This window comes from Vulpes vulpes, chromosome 10, assembly GCF_048418805.1.
Source record: "Vulpes vulpes isolate BD-2025 chromosome 10, VulVul3, whole genome shotgun sequence".
NCBI lineage: Eukaryota > Metazoa > Chordata > Mammalia > Carnivora > Canidae > Vulpes > Vulpes vulpes.
In genome coordinates this window covers 58,656,055-58,671,469 of record NC_132789.1, presented here as the reverse complement: position 1 = coordinate 58,671,469, position 15,415 = coordinate 58,656,055, and the positions used below count along the sequence as shown (strand labels likewise).

The following is a 15,415-nucleotide window of genomic DNA, read 5'->3' as shown; positions in this document are numbered from 1 at the left end:
TGGGGTGAGGCAAATTTTATTAGTGTAAGTAATTTTGTAAGTGTAGATTTTATCAGTATAAATTAACCAACTGTATCATACCATGTTCAGCTACATCCTAATGAAGCCCAAATCACTCTACTTGATTCAAAACTTGATTTTAAGTGATTCTCAACTTTGTCAAAATGACACTGTTTCCTGTAATACATCTATTCTTCTTTTACCAACCACTTGTTTTTTTTCCCCCCCACAAGGAAGTCACTTCTGAAGAGCTGTCATGCCAACATTGGGGGAAATCCAAGGAACACACGGAGGATGGCTAAGGGACATAATCCTTTTGTCATTCTGGCTGAGAAAAAAAAGAATGGTGGTAAAACACTTTTTAAATAACATTCTGAGGAGACTCAGAATTCACAGGAGGCATTAAACATGTAGGCTGAAGCAAACCAAGGACTACGCTCTTAGTACTTCTGCTTAGAGAAGATTCAAATATTCAGCCTCAGGTTATGTGTCTCTATTCAGTTGAAATGAGAATGGGTGGGTCAATCACAATTTGAATGCTGCCGTGTTCCAAGGAAATATTTGGAATTCAAGTGCTATATTTGTTTAATTTTTAAGAGGTCCTAGCAATGTTGTTTGTACTTCATTGTTCTTGAAAACTACAGTTTTGGACAAAGGTCTATGTGTGTGTTTGAGGGATGGGTCCATATGGGTTGTGATAGAAATCTTTATTGAAAGCAATTAAACGTTAATTATACATCTTATTTCTCTCTCTCTCTCTCTCTCTCTCTCTCACACACACACACACACACACACACACACACACACTCTTAGCTCTTACCATGATCCTACTATTTTTCCCATATTACAGCTGGGAGAACCAAGTCAAAGGGAATTCCACAATCTGCCTTAGATCCCACAGTTGGTCACTGACAGGGACTTAATAAACTCCATTAAGAACATTTTTTATTGAGAGACAATTGACATACATCGTTGTATAAATTTAAACTGTATAGCATGATGATTTGATTTACACCTATTGTGAAATGATTACCATGAAAGATTTAGCTAACATCCATCTTCTCTTATATATCCCATAAAAAAAAAAAGAAGAAGAAAAAAAGGCCAAAAAATTTTCTTGTGACGGGAACTCTTTGAATTTACTCCCTTAACAACTTTCCTAATACATCATCATATAGCAGTGTTAGCTATGGTCATCATGTTGCCTATTATATCCCAAGTAATTATTTATCCTGTAACTGGAAGTTTGTACCTTTTTAAAAAAATATTTTATTTATTTATTCATGAGAGACACAAAGAAAGAGAGAGACAGAGACACAGGCAGAGGGAGAAGCAGGCTCCATGCAGGGAGCCTGATGCAGGACTCGATCCCGGGACTCCAGGATCATGGCCTGAGCCAAAGCAGATGCTCAACCACTGAGCCACCCAGGCATCCCAAGTGTGTACCTTTTAACCATTTTTCTACAATTCTGGTCCCCCATCCTCTGCCTTAGGTAATATTTTTTTTTTTTTTGAGATTCCACACAGTGAGATCAGAGTTATTTGCCTTTTTCTGACTTACCTCACTTAGTGTAGTGCCTTCCAAGCCTATGGATTTTGAGGCAATTGGTAGAATTTCCTCGTTTATTTATGGCCGGATAATATTCCACTGTATGTGTACATACACATATACAAATACATGTTCATCCATTCATTTCTTTATCCACTCACCCATCCGTGACACTTAGGTTGTTTCTAGGTCTTAGCTTAGCTATTGCTTCTATGAACATGGTGTGTTGCAGATGTTTTTTGAGTTTGTGTTTTCATTTCCTTTGGATATATTCCAAGAAGTGGAATTACTGGGTCATATGGCAGTACTACTTTTAATTTTTTGAGGATCCTCCATTCTGTTTTCCATAGTGGCCGTACCAGTTAACAATCCCACCAACAGTATACAAGGGTCCCCTTCTCTCTACATCCATACCAACATTTGTTATCTCTTATCTTTTTGATGATGGCCATTCTAACAGGCATGAGGTGATATCTCACGTGGTTTTACCTTGCATTTCTCTAATGACTAGTGATATCGGGCATCTTTTCATGTACTTCGTCTTCTCTGGACAATGTCTATTCAGGTCCCTTGTCCATTTTTTAATTGGGTCATATGTTTTCTTGTTATTGAGTGGCATGAGTTTTTTCTATATTTTGGATTCTAATCCCTTATCAAATATATATGATTTGTAAATGTTTTTCTCATTCTGTAGGTTGTCTTTTCACATTTTGCTGATGGTTTCTTTTGCTGTGCAGGAGTTTTTAGCTTGATGTATTCTCGCTTGTTTATTTTTTATTTTGTTGCTTGTACTTTAGGTGTCATATCCAAAAAATCATTACCAACACCCATGTCAAGAAGCTTTATTTCTATGTTTTCTTCTAGGAATTTCATGGTTTCAGGTTGTATATTTAAGTCTTTAATCCACTGCAAGTAAGTTTTTTGTGAGTAATGTAAATATGTGTTCAGTTTTTTTCTTTTGCATGTGAACATCCAATTTCCCAGCATCATTTATTGAAGAGACTCCTCTGAGTATTCTTGCCTTCCTTGTCCAATATTAGTTGATGATATAGGCGTGGGTTTATTTCCAGGTTTTTGATTCTGTTTCAGTGTGTCTGTCAATTTTATGTGTCTACTGTTATGACAATACCATACTGTTTTGATGACTATATCTTTATAGTATAGCTGAAATTAGGAAGCGTGATGTCTCCTGCTTTGTTCTTCTTTCTCAGCATTTCTTTGGCTATTCAGTCTTTTGTGGTTCCATATACATTTTATGAGTTTTTTTTTTTTGCTTCTAGAAGTCAATTGGAATTTTGATAGGAATTGCATTGACTCTATAGATGGGTTTTAGTAGTATTGACATTTTAATGACATTAATTCTTCCAACCCATGAACATGAAATACATATCCATTTATTTGTGTCTTCTTTCTTTCATCATTGTATTGTAGTTCTCATAGTAGAGATCTTTTATCTTTGTAAATTTATTTCTAAGTGTTTTATTGTTTTTGATCCTACTATAAAATGAGATCAACTTCCTTACTTCTTTTTCAGAAAATGCATATTTGTGTATAGAAACAAACTGATTTTATTATATCCTGCAACTTTACTAAATTAATTATTTAGATCTAATAGGTTTTGGTGAAGTCTTTAGGATTTTCTATATATAAAATCATGTCATCTACCTATAGAGAAAATTTTACCTCTTCCTAATTCTGATACATTTTCCTCTCCCACTCCTGCTCCCTCTCCTTTTCTCCTTCTTCTTCTTCTTTGCCTGATTGTTTTAGCTAGGACTTCTAGTTCTATGCTGAAGAGAAGTGATGAGAGTAGGCATCTTTGTCTTGATCACTGAGTCACACAGGCGTCCCTAATTTGTTGAGAGTTTTTATGAGTGATGCACTTTGTCATATGCTGTCTCTGCATCTATTGAGATGGCTATATGATTTGTTTTATTTCCTTCTATTAATGTGCCATATCACACTGATTAATTTCTGCATGTTGAACTATCTTTGTATACTAGTGATACATCCCATTTGACCATGGTGAATGATCCTTTTAATGTGCTGCTGAATTTGATTTGCTGTATTTTTTTTTTTTTTTGAGAACTTTTACATCCCTACTCATCAGGGATACTGCCTACAGTTTTCTTTCCTTTTCTTTTCTTTCTTTCTTTCTTTCTTTCTTTCTTTCTTTCTTTCTTTCTTTCTTTTTTTTAAGATTTTATTTATTTAGAGGCAGAGACACAGGCAGAGGGAGAAGGCTCCATGTGGGGAGCCCGACGTGGGACTCGATCTCGGGTCTCCAGGATCAGGCCCTGAGCTGAAGGTGGCGCTAAACCGCTGAGCCACCTGGGCTGCCCCACTTTTCTTTTCTAGTAGCATCATTTCTAGTTTGGGTAATAGGATGATGCTGGCCTCATGAGTTTTGAAGTATCCCTTCAGCTTCAAATTTTTGGAAGAGTGAGAAGGATTGGTATTAATTCTTCTTTAAATGTTTGACAAAATTCACCAGTGAAGTTATCTGGTCCTGAGCTTTTCTTCTTTCTCGGGGATTTTTGGTTACTGATTCAATCCTCTTACTAGTAAGAGGTCTATTTAGATTTTCTATTTCTTCCTGATTCAGTCATGGCAAGTTGTATGTTTCTAAAAGCTTTTCCAGTGTGGTGGCATATTGCTGTTCATACCATTAAGAATATTTTGTTTGCTAAACTACATGTCTGGTTTATTTCAAGAATCCAATTCAAATTTTGTGAATTGCATTTATTTCTGAAAATTTGTAGGCCTGAAGTTTCGGAGAGACTGGGTCAGTTTAGATCATCTAAACAGGCTATCTTTGGAAGAATAACATGACCCAGTATCATATGGATTCCATCAAGGTATTGTCTATAACAGATCCAGCTTCCTAGGAGAAGCTGAGGTTGAATTGATTGAGAATGTAATGAGTACTTACAGGCAAAAATATTCTAGTGTTAGGAATATGTTAGGCATTCACTACTTTCTTTTTAGGATTCTTTGTTTTACTTGTAATATGTGAAAGTACTGGCTAGGTTTTATAGCCCCCTCATGCCTATTTAATAGCTGAGAGTGTTCAAGCTGATTATTATGGTACATTAGGCCTTAGTTGATGGCAAAATGAAATACGGTTCAATTTCCTAAGGTTCTGAAGCAGAAATCCTATAGAAGTAAAATGTAAGCAAATTGCTACTCCCAGAATTTCTGCCTAGATTATTCTAATCATCCCCACATCCCCATTGTTGTAACACCCAGTTAATTCCCACCTATTTAATATGACTCAGGTCAAGTATTGACTTTTTATAAAGCCTTAATTCTTCCAGGAAGAGTTCTATTTTCCCCTCTTGCTTCTACAGAAGAAAGGATAGACCTTTTTCTACTGTAACACTTCCCAAATGGATGTCTAAGAGAAATCAGACAATAGAGACTGTCATTTTCTTCTGTGTATCCCCAATGATTAGGAAGTATCTGATCACTGAATGTTACTGAATAGCCGTCTTGCTTAAATTCACAAAACCGGGTTTAGTCACCCACCAAATTTTAGTTTTAGTCAAAAAAAAGGTATGTTTCCATGTTTAAAATGGGTCTTACACAATCTTATATCTTAATTGCTTAAAACAGTTATGGATAAAGAACAAAGGTTCTCTTAGGAGTTTGCAACTTACCTTACTTGACTTGTGGTCCACATTAAAAGTGGCAATTGCATCTTCTGTTTTTTTCCTCCCAGATTTGGTTATTACATATTCAGCAAGTTTGTTTGCTAAATATGTCTTTCCAGTACCACTAGGTCCTGAGAGTATAATTCTGTGATGCTCCATCAACAAGTTAAAGTACCTTTGGGTAATTGGTTTAGGAATCAGTGTATCAAAAACAAAACTGTCCAAACTGTTTTCTTCTACTCCTGAAGGAAGAAACAAAGGGAATAATAGCCTGTCTTATTGTTCTACAGAAGTTGGTATTTAAAAATAGTGTTAACCCACAACAGAGTTTTATGAGTCATAGGAATGCAGGCCTTGTAAAATGTCTTTCTTGGTATTTCTATCTTACAACCACATGTTGCCATTTTAAGACAAAAAAACATTCGTAAAAAGGCAGAGCGAACATCCAAATGAAGGTAAGCTATTTCCTTTTGTTCAGTCTTCCTTCCCCTGTCTACTTCATGTTTCCCACTTATGTTTCCAGAGAGAACTGAAAGAATTACTATAAATTCTATTATAATATCTTTCTTCTCTTTGGGGGTGGTAGGTTTGTAGAGCTTAAATATAAATAATAAAATGTGTATTTTTTCCTTTTTCTTCCTATTTTCTCCTTCTTTTCATTTTCTTCTATCTCTCATTACAAATCCCAGCTGTACACTTAAGCTTTTGAAGAACAGAAATTGTGATATCTGGCAAAGAATTAAGAAATAAAGCAACAGAATCTCCTTTTACTAACCCAAGCACCTTAATCACAAAATCAAATGTTGGCAAATTCCTCTATTAATCTCGTTTATATAGATGGGCTCTGACTCTTTAACATATATGAACAAGGAATTATGGAGACAAGTATACTTTAGATATTCTGTTTGCCTATAATTAATCACTTGATCCAAAGCAAACAGATTTTCTTACCCCCAATTCCTAACATCTAGTCTCTATCCCCAGTGGATATTTATTGGGTATGCATATTTTAAAATCAAAGATACAGTGATGAATATATTACTTTGTGATATGCAATGAATTATTTGAATCCTCCCTAAATGAAGGATGAAAATGGAGAAAACTGAGAGATTTGAAATTCCTTAAATCACATTCCTTTTTCTTGAGTCTTGGAGAATCTTCAAAATTACATCCCAAGTTTCACATCCCAGAAATCAAAGAATTTCATTTACTTGGATTTTAGTGTTCTTAGTAAGATTTTCATGTTTTAAAAATAAATAATTGAAGTCTCTTTTCATACTAAAACTATCAACATGGTTAGCATAGTTTCCAAATATGAAAATGTAAAGTGAAACTAGAAAGAAAGGAAGAAAGAAAGAAAGAAAAAGAAAAAGAAGAAAAGAAAAGAAGAAAGAAAGAAAGAAAGAAAGAAAGAAAGAAAGAAAGAAAGAAAGAAAGAAGTTGGCTAAAACAATACGGTTGTGTTTTTCTTTTCATTTTTGTTTTTACCTTTCAGGTTCACAGTAATGATGTTATTATCTCCAACAAGGTATCCACAAGGCAGCAGTTCAGGCACTTCTAGGCTATGGGATCTAATTAAATCTCCTATACAGTAGCTAGCAATGCAGTCAGAGCTCAGACCAAGGCTAGTGGATGTATCAATTCGGAACACATATTCCTAAAATGATACATACAAAAAAGGAAGTCAAAACAGATTCAACTTATCTACAACAAATACAAAACTCATGGGGATATGAAGCTAGCTGTGAAGACTTTTGGAATGGATAATAGAAGAATTATTAATATCACACAACAACAAATAGAGAAAGCTTTTCTTACTCCTTGAAATGGAGGCAAGGGAAAGCATATATGTCTACATTATTAAAGCTAAAGGAAACATATAAAATAAAACATAAAGGAAAATTAATATCAAGATACCTTGCGTAACTTACCTTAAAGAGACGTCTAATTACACCATCTAAGACATCCCACTTGGTTTTTCCACTAACACCAATGGATCCTATCAAATATGCCTGAGACTTCTGATCCTAAATAATTAAAAAAAAACCACAATAGAATCCAATTATATATCTTGTTTTATTACTACATTCTCTACTAAAATATATTAATGTACTAATGATTAAGACTCAAATGTTTATTAAGCCTATGGGTTTTATTATAACAGACATGTATGGTATAGTATATAAAATAAAACATACCCCAAACAAACTAAACAAATAAATGAAGTAATATTAAATTCAACAAGAAAGAAAGAGATGAGATGAAGTAGAATGGTATGACCTGTTTGGTAGTAGGGAAATAAGTCTTTTGCTTTGATGCAGTGAGTACATTCTTGAAGAGAAGCAGCTTGGTAGAAGGGAAATAGTGGCAGTTATGGAAGAGAACTATTTCATATGAGCCCTAGACTTCATCTTACTCATTTTGTGATCCTATCTTTAAGTCTAAAATTCAATTTTTCATTTGTTAATTTAGATTGTATCTAAAATTGAATCTGTCTTTTTTTTAAAGATTTATTTTATTTTAGAAAAACAGAGATAGAGGAAGGGAGGGGAAGAAGGAAAGGGGGAGAGAGAGGGAGAGAGGGAGAAAGGCGGGGGGAGAGAGAATCTCAAGCAGACTTCTCATTGAGCATAGAGCCTGACATAGGGCTCGATCTCACAACCCTGAGATCACAACCTGAGCCAAAACCAGATGGACACTTAACCAACTATGCCACCCAGGTGCCCTTAAAGTCTAATCTGTCTTTTAAAAAATGAGTTATCCATAGTAGCATGGCATTCACATATTTATAAAACAGATCCCATTTTGAATTTATCAGAAAATTCACTAAAAGAACATGTCAAGGAATCCTACAGGACTCATTTTATCAAGCAAAGAATCCTTTTTCAGTATAAAGAATTGTCCCAAATTTATTATTATTTTTTTGTAGGATGCGATTTTGAGGACTTTCTACATACATTGGACAAATAAACAATTCAAGATTTATAGACAGTGGAGCCTCTTTTGCGATGACTGGAAATGGTCACATAAAGTAGTGCTCATGATGCCAGTAGATATAACTAGCTAGTTGATGTGTTACAATCCTGAGTCTAGTTGCCAACTGTATTCATCCTTAAGAGGGTGATAGAATAATCACTGAATCAGATATTAGGAGACAGCGACTATGCAAAACACAGTATCTGCTACCTAATTTAAAAAATGTGACTTTAGACACCTCAGGGCCTCGATTTCTTCATCTGTAACATTTACCTCTATAAGGGTAAATGATTATTACCATTATTTAGATATAATCCAAGTTAGAAGCCAATACCTTTTTCAGAAAAAGTTAAGAAATTCACAGAACAACCTTGTGATTTTTTTTTAGTACTGTTATGCACTGAATGTTTGTGTCTCCCCAAAATCCAAATGTTAAAGCCATAGCCTTCAGTGTGATGATTTTTGGAAATGGGACCTTTAGGAGGAAATCAGATTAGGTCAGTAGAATGGGGCTCTCATGATGGGATTAGTGACCTTATAAGTAGGAGAGGAGAAGGAGACATTTATCTTTCTCTCCCCAAGTACACACACTTTAGAAAGGACATGTGAAGACATATCAGAAAGGTGGTTTATCTGCAATGCAATGAAAGACTTCTCACTAAATCAGCCGACATTTTGATCTTGGGCTTCACAATGGTGATAAAATAAATTTTTTATGTTTAAGCCACCCAATATGGTATTTTGTTATGGCAGCCCAAGAAGACTAAAAAAAAAAAAACCAATTTTCATTGTTCAAAGACATTGTTTTTTAGAATCGTTGTAAAAAACTGAACTTGTTTCCCAGTATCACTGTAACTCAGTCAAAATGAATGCTCATACAATGTAAGTAGCTGGTTTTAAATCAGAGATAGTTTAAGCTTCATTGAGACTATTACAGTCTTTCACATGAAGACCCACTTGGGAAAATCAGGCATACATCTACAGTTCAAGCAGAAAGTTTGTGGTGTTGGAATTCTTTGAATATTTTCTCGGGGTAAAAATTCACAAGTGCTATCTTACCTTTCAAACTTCAATACTTCAATTATTTTAAAATTCCAAAGAAGCAAAAAAAAAAAAAAATTCCAAAGAAGCTTTTGTTTTTTTGGTATATAGGAAAAAATTCAGATTCTTACAAATTTGTATTCTTGGCCACTCAACTACAAATTCAGCTCGAAATAATACTTTTAGTTTTAAAAAAGGACTTGAGTCACAATTTGACAGCAGCATTTGATTCCAGAAAAGCTAAAATGTTTTCCTTATCAGCTAAGACTTTGCTTAAAAATGATATATACAAGTTGCATCAATGGAATTGTCATATGAAGTTCAGTAAATACATCTTTCCAATGCCTAGAATGTTCATATAGCTTATAGTCTCCTCTTTGTACAAAAGCTATATTGACAGCTCTGGTAACACATTACTACACATCATAAATATCACCTGTATTTTACAGGTGACACCAAACGAATTTAGACAAGATGTTTATGTCAAAGAAAGCAATGTTCCTTTTTTGAAGTTATAGAAATGAGAATGGTTGACAAACAATATTGTCTTCTGTGAATGAATGGGATGCATTGAGACACATTTCTACCTATATGATGGTGTCATTTATTTTGAGTCCCTAACTTTCATGCTTTTATAACATACTAAGCCAATGCCAAGACACAGGCTGATGACAGTATATTTACCAGGAGAAATATTCAAGTATAAAATACATTTGATTCATGGTCACACTCATTCTTTAGTAATACAGAATTTAAGATTAAAGACGTACCTTTGCTCGGCCGTAGCCCTTGCTTATGGAGACTATAATTTTTACACTGCGGCCATCTTTGTGTCCAGTTCCATCACCAGCATCATCCAGCAAGATATCTACCAAATTTTCAAAGAAACACACACACACACACACACACACACACACACACACACCATGCACACAACAGAGTCACATTAGCTTGGAATTGTTTATTGTCATTGTTTTCTCCCTCATAGTTTTATGTCTTTCAGTGGGAATATTTGGCCTTTTGGTTTCCCATTCTAGCCTAACTGGTTTGAAAAGTCTCAGCTTTCAAGATGAATTAGTGTGGTTGCGCAGAAGGTTCAGTCGCAGAATTTATTTCTGCCTCCAGAGATCATCACCCACGTGGTGGGCCATTGCCTTCAGATTAGGAAATAAGGAGTTGCTTTCTCTATTATACCCAGGTCTTAGGAATACCTGAGTAATATTCAGTTATCATTGTAGCTGTGACAAACTGAAAAGCAATTTGATTTTTCCATCCAACGTAAAATATCCAAGCTCAATACCTATGTAAATTACAAATGCTAAGGTACTGAGATTGGCTGTCAACTGAAATTATTTTCAACCATTTGGCACACATCCAGCTATATTATTGCCTACCTTATATCTATAATTATTAGGGACTGTTATTGAATTTCAACCATAGCATTAAACTTCCCTATAGGAGTACATTAATTATCACTCTCTAGTACCCTTCATGCTTGTAGTTTTAAAACCAAAATAGTATTTCTAACAATCAGCTAAGACTTACAGAAGCCTGACAAAGCTAGCTAACCTTCAAAGCACCAGTCTTTAAATGTAATTAAAGATTAATTTTCAAAATATACTATATGAGATTAACGTCCGTTTTGGATAATTATTAATGTCAACTATTCCACATATGTTTTCCTTTGACAATAATGTTAGTATAATAGGGCCATGTTGAATATGAATACAGTGCTCTGTGGACAAAAGAAACTCCATTATGTGCTAAAGAACACATGTGTCTGGTGACAAGGGGCCTCGATTACTCTGACTATAAATTTATAGAGATAAGGGCTGTGAATGTACTAGCAGAGACACGATAATTTAATCAAATAGCTTCTGAAAATGGAATGGTTCTATTATCTTAACAATTAAGAATATGCAATTTCACAAAGGAAGGAGTAAAAAAAACATGCCCTAAGACCATAACAATAAAAAAAGCAACAGAATTTGCGGAATATGGATATTTTTGCTAGAAATGTTTAAATCATCAAAGATAATCCTTTCACTAGAAATTTAATTATTTTACCAGATTAATATGCTCACAACCTCTCACCTTTTTGCTTATCTCAGTCAAACTAGAACTCTTCCTAAGTGTCATTTTATCCTCTTGCTCTTTTTCTTAGAAGTTTAGAGTGGCTTACTGTGGGCTGCCTACATCTAAATTTCTGGTAGGCTGTGACCAAATTATCTCTTTAGTACTTTGCTCAATTAGTCATAAATGTTCATAAATATTCAAAGATATTTATTAAACCTAAATGACACCAGGAACTGTGCCGAGCATTGGGAAAGAATACCAAGGTGAGAAGCAAAACAAGTTTCTTGCTCTTTTGGAGTGTACATTCTCAACAGGGTAATTTCAGAATGTGTTAAGTGCCAGAGCTAACGGGTGTGAAGCAGTGAAACAGAGTAAGCAAAGGAAGGCTGCACTACATGGCTAGGTCATCCTGGAAGGCATCCTTGAGGAGGTGCTCTTTAGAGATAAGACCGGCAAGTAAAGACCTAGGGAAAGAGGTCCAGAAAACAAGAACAAATGCAAAAGCCTTGATAAAAGAGCTAGATGTGTTCAAGGCTCAGACGAAAGCTCTGGGGGGCAGGAGTGTGGAGATCAAGATGAGGGGGGGAGGAGAGTAGCAGGAAATAATGTTGAGGTGGGTAAGGGCCAGATCAAGAGCGGCCCAGTCCTCCATCGCAAGGCATTTAAGGTGATTTCTGATCTACTTCTTTGCTCAAATTTGTTCTGGAACATGTTATTCATTTAATGTTACGCTTACTTTTAAAAACTGTGCTTAAAATATGGAATTTCTTCTGACAGCAGTGAAGTAAATGTCACCATTAACGAATGAACAACTGTCCTTGGCTTCTCACACGTGGTTATTTACAGTAGAATGAATATAGTAGGGAAAAGGTCAGGCACTGGATTCCTACAGACCTGGGTTCAGATATTAGTTCTGTCCCCAACTAGTCACATGATCTGGAACAAATTATTATTGTCTCTTTCCTAAGTCTTGGTTTCCTCATCTGTAAAATGGCCTCAAACAGCACCCACGTCATAGGGTTGCTGAGACCATCAGAGATCATGCCTTTACAGCATTTTATCCTCAGTGTTTAACAAGGTCAGCGGTTCTAACCATTATTCCTTTCTCCATGTGTTTATTATAAGTCTTTTCTCTTTGCAGGAGTGGGAGGAGCGCATCATGACTCTCTCTGTCTCCCTTTCTTCCCAACATATTGATAAGATGTGAAATAACTCCAAGAAAAAAAGGGAAAAGTAGCAAATTTGAGGTAAGGTCTTTCTGTTGGTTGGTTTTGTTTTGTTTTTTCTTGTTTTATGGAAAATAGGTTATGGTCCTCTGTCAATACTTTGAAGGAAGAATATAAAGATCTGCCACTCTGATTATAATCAAGTGAAAGTCTCACACACACAAAAAATGAAGGTTTTTCAAGCTTCTGCCTTTACTGGATGTATAGAAATACAGAACTAAACATTTGTCAATTATTCACTCTCCTGCCTACTGCTCTCTTTAAAAAAAAAAAAAATCATGAGCCCTAGAAAGTTTTTTTGCTAAAAAGCTCCAATGTAAAGGTGCTTCTGATTTTTAATTTTAAAGCCACTAATCAAGAGGGAAGGCAGTGAAAACAGTATCCTAGTCATGTGACTTAATTTTGTTAGTTCAGATCTAATTATCACTAATGATAAATAATTAAGGAAATAAAGTAATATTAAACTGCAAATAAATAATAAAATGGGTAATTAAAAAGTACATTTTTGAAACGCCTCCAAAATATCTGCCCCAAATTCTGAATCACAGACATCCGTATTTTCAGTCTGATGAACACCGAGATTGTCTATTTCTTTTATTTAGCTTATACTTATCTTTCTGAGTTTTAGTCTTTCCTGGACATGAATTTCAGTTTCATTTTTTTTTTCAGTTTCATTTTTATTTGGCTTCTATTTCTAGCATATAATTCTTTTTTTTAAGATTTTTATTTTATTTATTCATGAGAGAGAGAGGGAGAGAGAGAGAGAGAGGCAGAGACAGGCAGAGGGAGAAGCAGGCTCCATGCAGGGAGCCCCACGTGGAACTCCATCCCGGGTCTCCAGGATCATGCCCTGGGCCAAAGGCGGTGCTAAACTGCTGAGCCACCCGGGCTGCCCCTTGGCTTCTATTTCTAAACTATCTTCAGCACTAACTATGCCTCTTTTAAACCTTATTACATATCCATGAGATGAAACAAGATCACGTAACAAGCAGTGAAATCCTGCCATTAAGCCACCGTGTAAGGCACACGCCCATGTCTCTTCTTAGTCAAGCCAGGACAAGACAGTTACTGACGGCCTTTGGTTGTGGACCCTCATCCACTTCTCCATCAGGTTCATCACCAACAAGCCAACATATAGCATATTGCTCAGGGCTCCCGGAATCTATACATTTGAAGTCTTCGTTTTTTCTTTTTGAGCATCTTTTGAAGAATTTGCATGATAACACATTACAGACAGTTTACACATCCAAGTTACTATCACAGCCTCAATGTTCTATTTTACCAAATGATTTATCATTTTGTTTAATTGTGACATCTCTCTGTTTCTTCCTGGCTACTAATGTTTGTTTTGCTTGATACTTATTCTCAGAAATCATTCCCTTTCCCAAGTACCTGCCAAATGTCATATACAGTGTGTTTCTGAATTTCAGGGAGTTCCTACTTGTCTTTTAGTTCCCACTTGTCTTTTCTAAGAAGAAAGCAAGTTATACATTTGAGCCATTTCATTTTACACTATGAAGGGCAGATATAACAGTAGAATTGTCAATATTCTCACTTTTTAGAAGAGATGTGATTAAAAATGTCATCAAATTCAGCATGCTGTGTCTCTGTGTCACTTCCTCTTCTATATTTTCGTGTAATTTAAGACAAGCCGGAAAGAGCTATATAGTTGTATAATGGCATCAAAAGTGTCCCAGGAACATGTATATCATTGGTTTCCAAGCGTCATCTGGTGGCTGTGCTCTGCAATTACTACAGATCTTCGCGTAAATCTCTCCTAAACTAAATCTTACCCACATAAAATCATTCACTGCCACAGGAGCATTTACACTTGATAACTCAATAGTTTGTCACATACTAAGATAACATTACGTCAGATGATTCTATTTGCAGTGAAATAAAACCATCATTAATACCACTGAACACAGTGACAGAATCCAGGGAGTTCTTTTCATTTGTTTGTTGAACACTTAATAGAACTGTGCCCTGGGTGATGCAGTGGCTTTATGTTCTCTCTAGGCAACATAATGCAAGATCATCTGGTCAAATTCACCGATAGATCCTGATACACTCGTAAATGGGCTTTGTACACTGAAAACACTCTAAAATTGCATGCAATTACTAGTATTATAAATACTGATGATCACCCCTGAGAATATTATTTTTTTTTATTGTGTTTGTCATCATTCAGGAAGAAACTTCTCAAGCACGTCATTTTTTCACATGACACGAAAACCACATTCTCCTAAGTCTTTCACTCTTTCACGGAGAATGCTCTTTAGACATTGTAACAAAGTAGAATAATTAAAAAAAAAAAAGAAGAAGAATGGGGCTATTTCTGAGAATTAAGAGTGCTAACGTTTTTACGAGGGTAAGGTGAGAACGGGGTGGGGGTGGGCTTCTGCAAATCCCAGCCCCTTCCCCTCCCACTAAGTCACAGGCAGGTGTGTACACAGAATTACCTGAGGTAACAGACTCTGTGATGTTCAGATTGTTTAGAGAAAGTCCTAACGACTGCCGTGAAGATGAGGAGGATGTGCTACTTGAGGACTCTGATGGTGGGCGAGCAGGCTTAGCTGTGTTACCAGTTTCTGCTTTCAACCGGTCATTTTCTGCCTTCAGCATTTCAATTTCATTCTGTTGTGAGGATGGAAAACATGAAAAAAAAATCCAGCTAGTTTGAGTGAGAAAATGGCACCAACTCTTTTATCACAGCTGATTATTTGGTTTATTTAATTAAGCATGTGGTGGTATGTTTAATAAACAAATATAAATTATGAAAACAGGACTTTCTCTACAGAAGGAAAACCAACCTATTCTCTTTCTAACATTCATATATTTATGTATCTGCAAATATAGAGGCACTAACCATTAGAATTTTTAAAGGTATTTTT

The 15,415-nt window shown here is 35.5% G+C and overlaps 1 protein-coding gene across 5 annotated transcripts in view; it reads right to left on the bottom strand.

Moving 5' to 3' along the window:
- The window catches only part of NAV3 (neuron navigator 3), a 595,667-nt gene that overhangs the window by 19,765 nt on the left and 560,487 nt on the right, over nt 1–15,415 (bottom strand). For all 5 annotated transcript variants that reach the window (XM_072724439.1, XM_072724437.1, XM_025992156.2 and 2 more), the window contains 5 exons: nt 14,984–15,158; nt 9,990–10,087; nt 7,134–7,229; nt 6,691–6,859; nt 5,209–5,444 (listed from right to left, as the gene is read on the bottom strand). In XM_072724439.1, the coding sequence (XP_072580540.1) occupies nt 5,209–5,444; nt 6,691–6,859; nt 7,134–7,229; nt 9,990–10,087; nt 14,984–15,158 (774 nt within the window). The remainder of the gene's footprint in view (nt 1–5,208; nt 5,445–6,690; nt 6,860–7,133; nt 7,230–9,989; nt 10,088–14,983; nt 15,159–15,415) is intronic.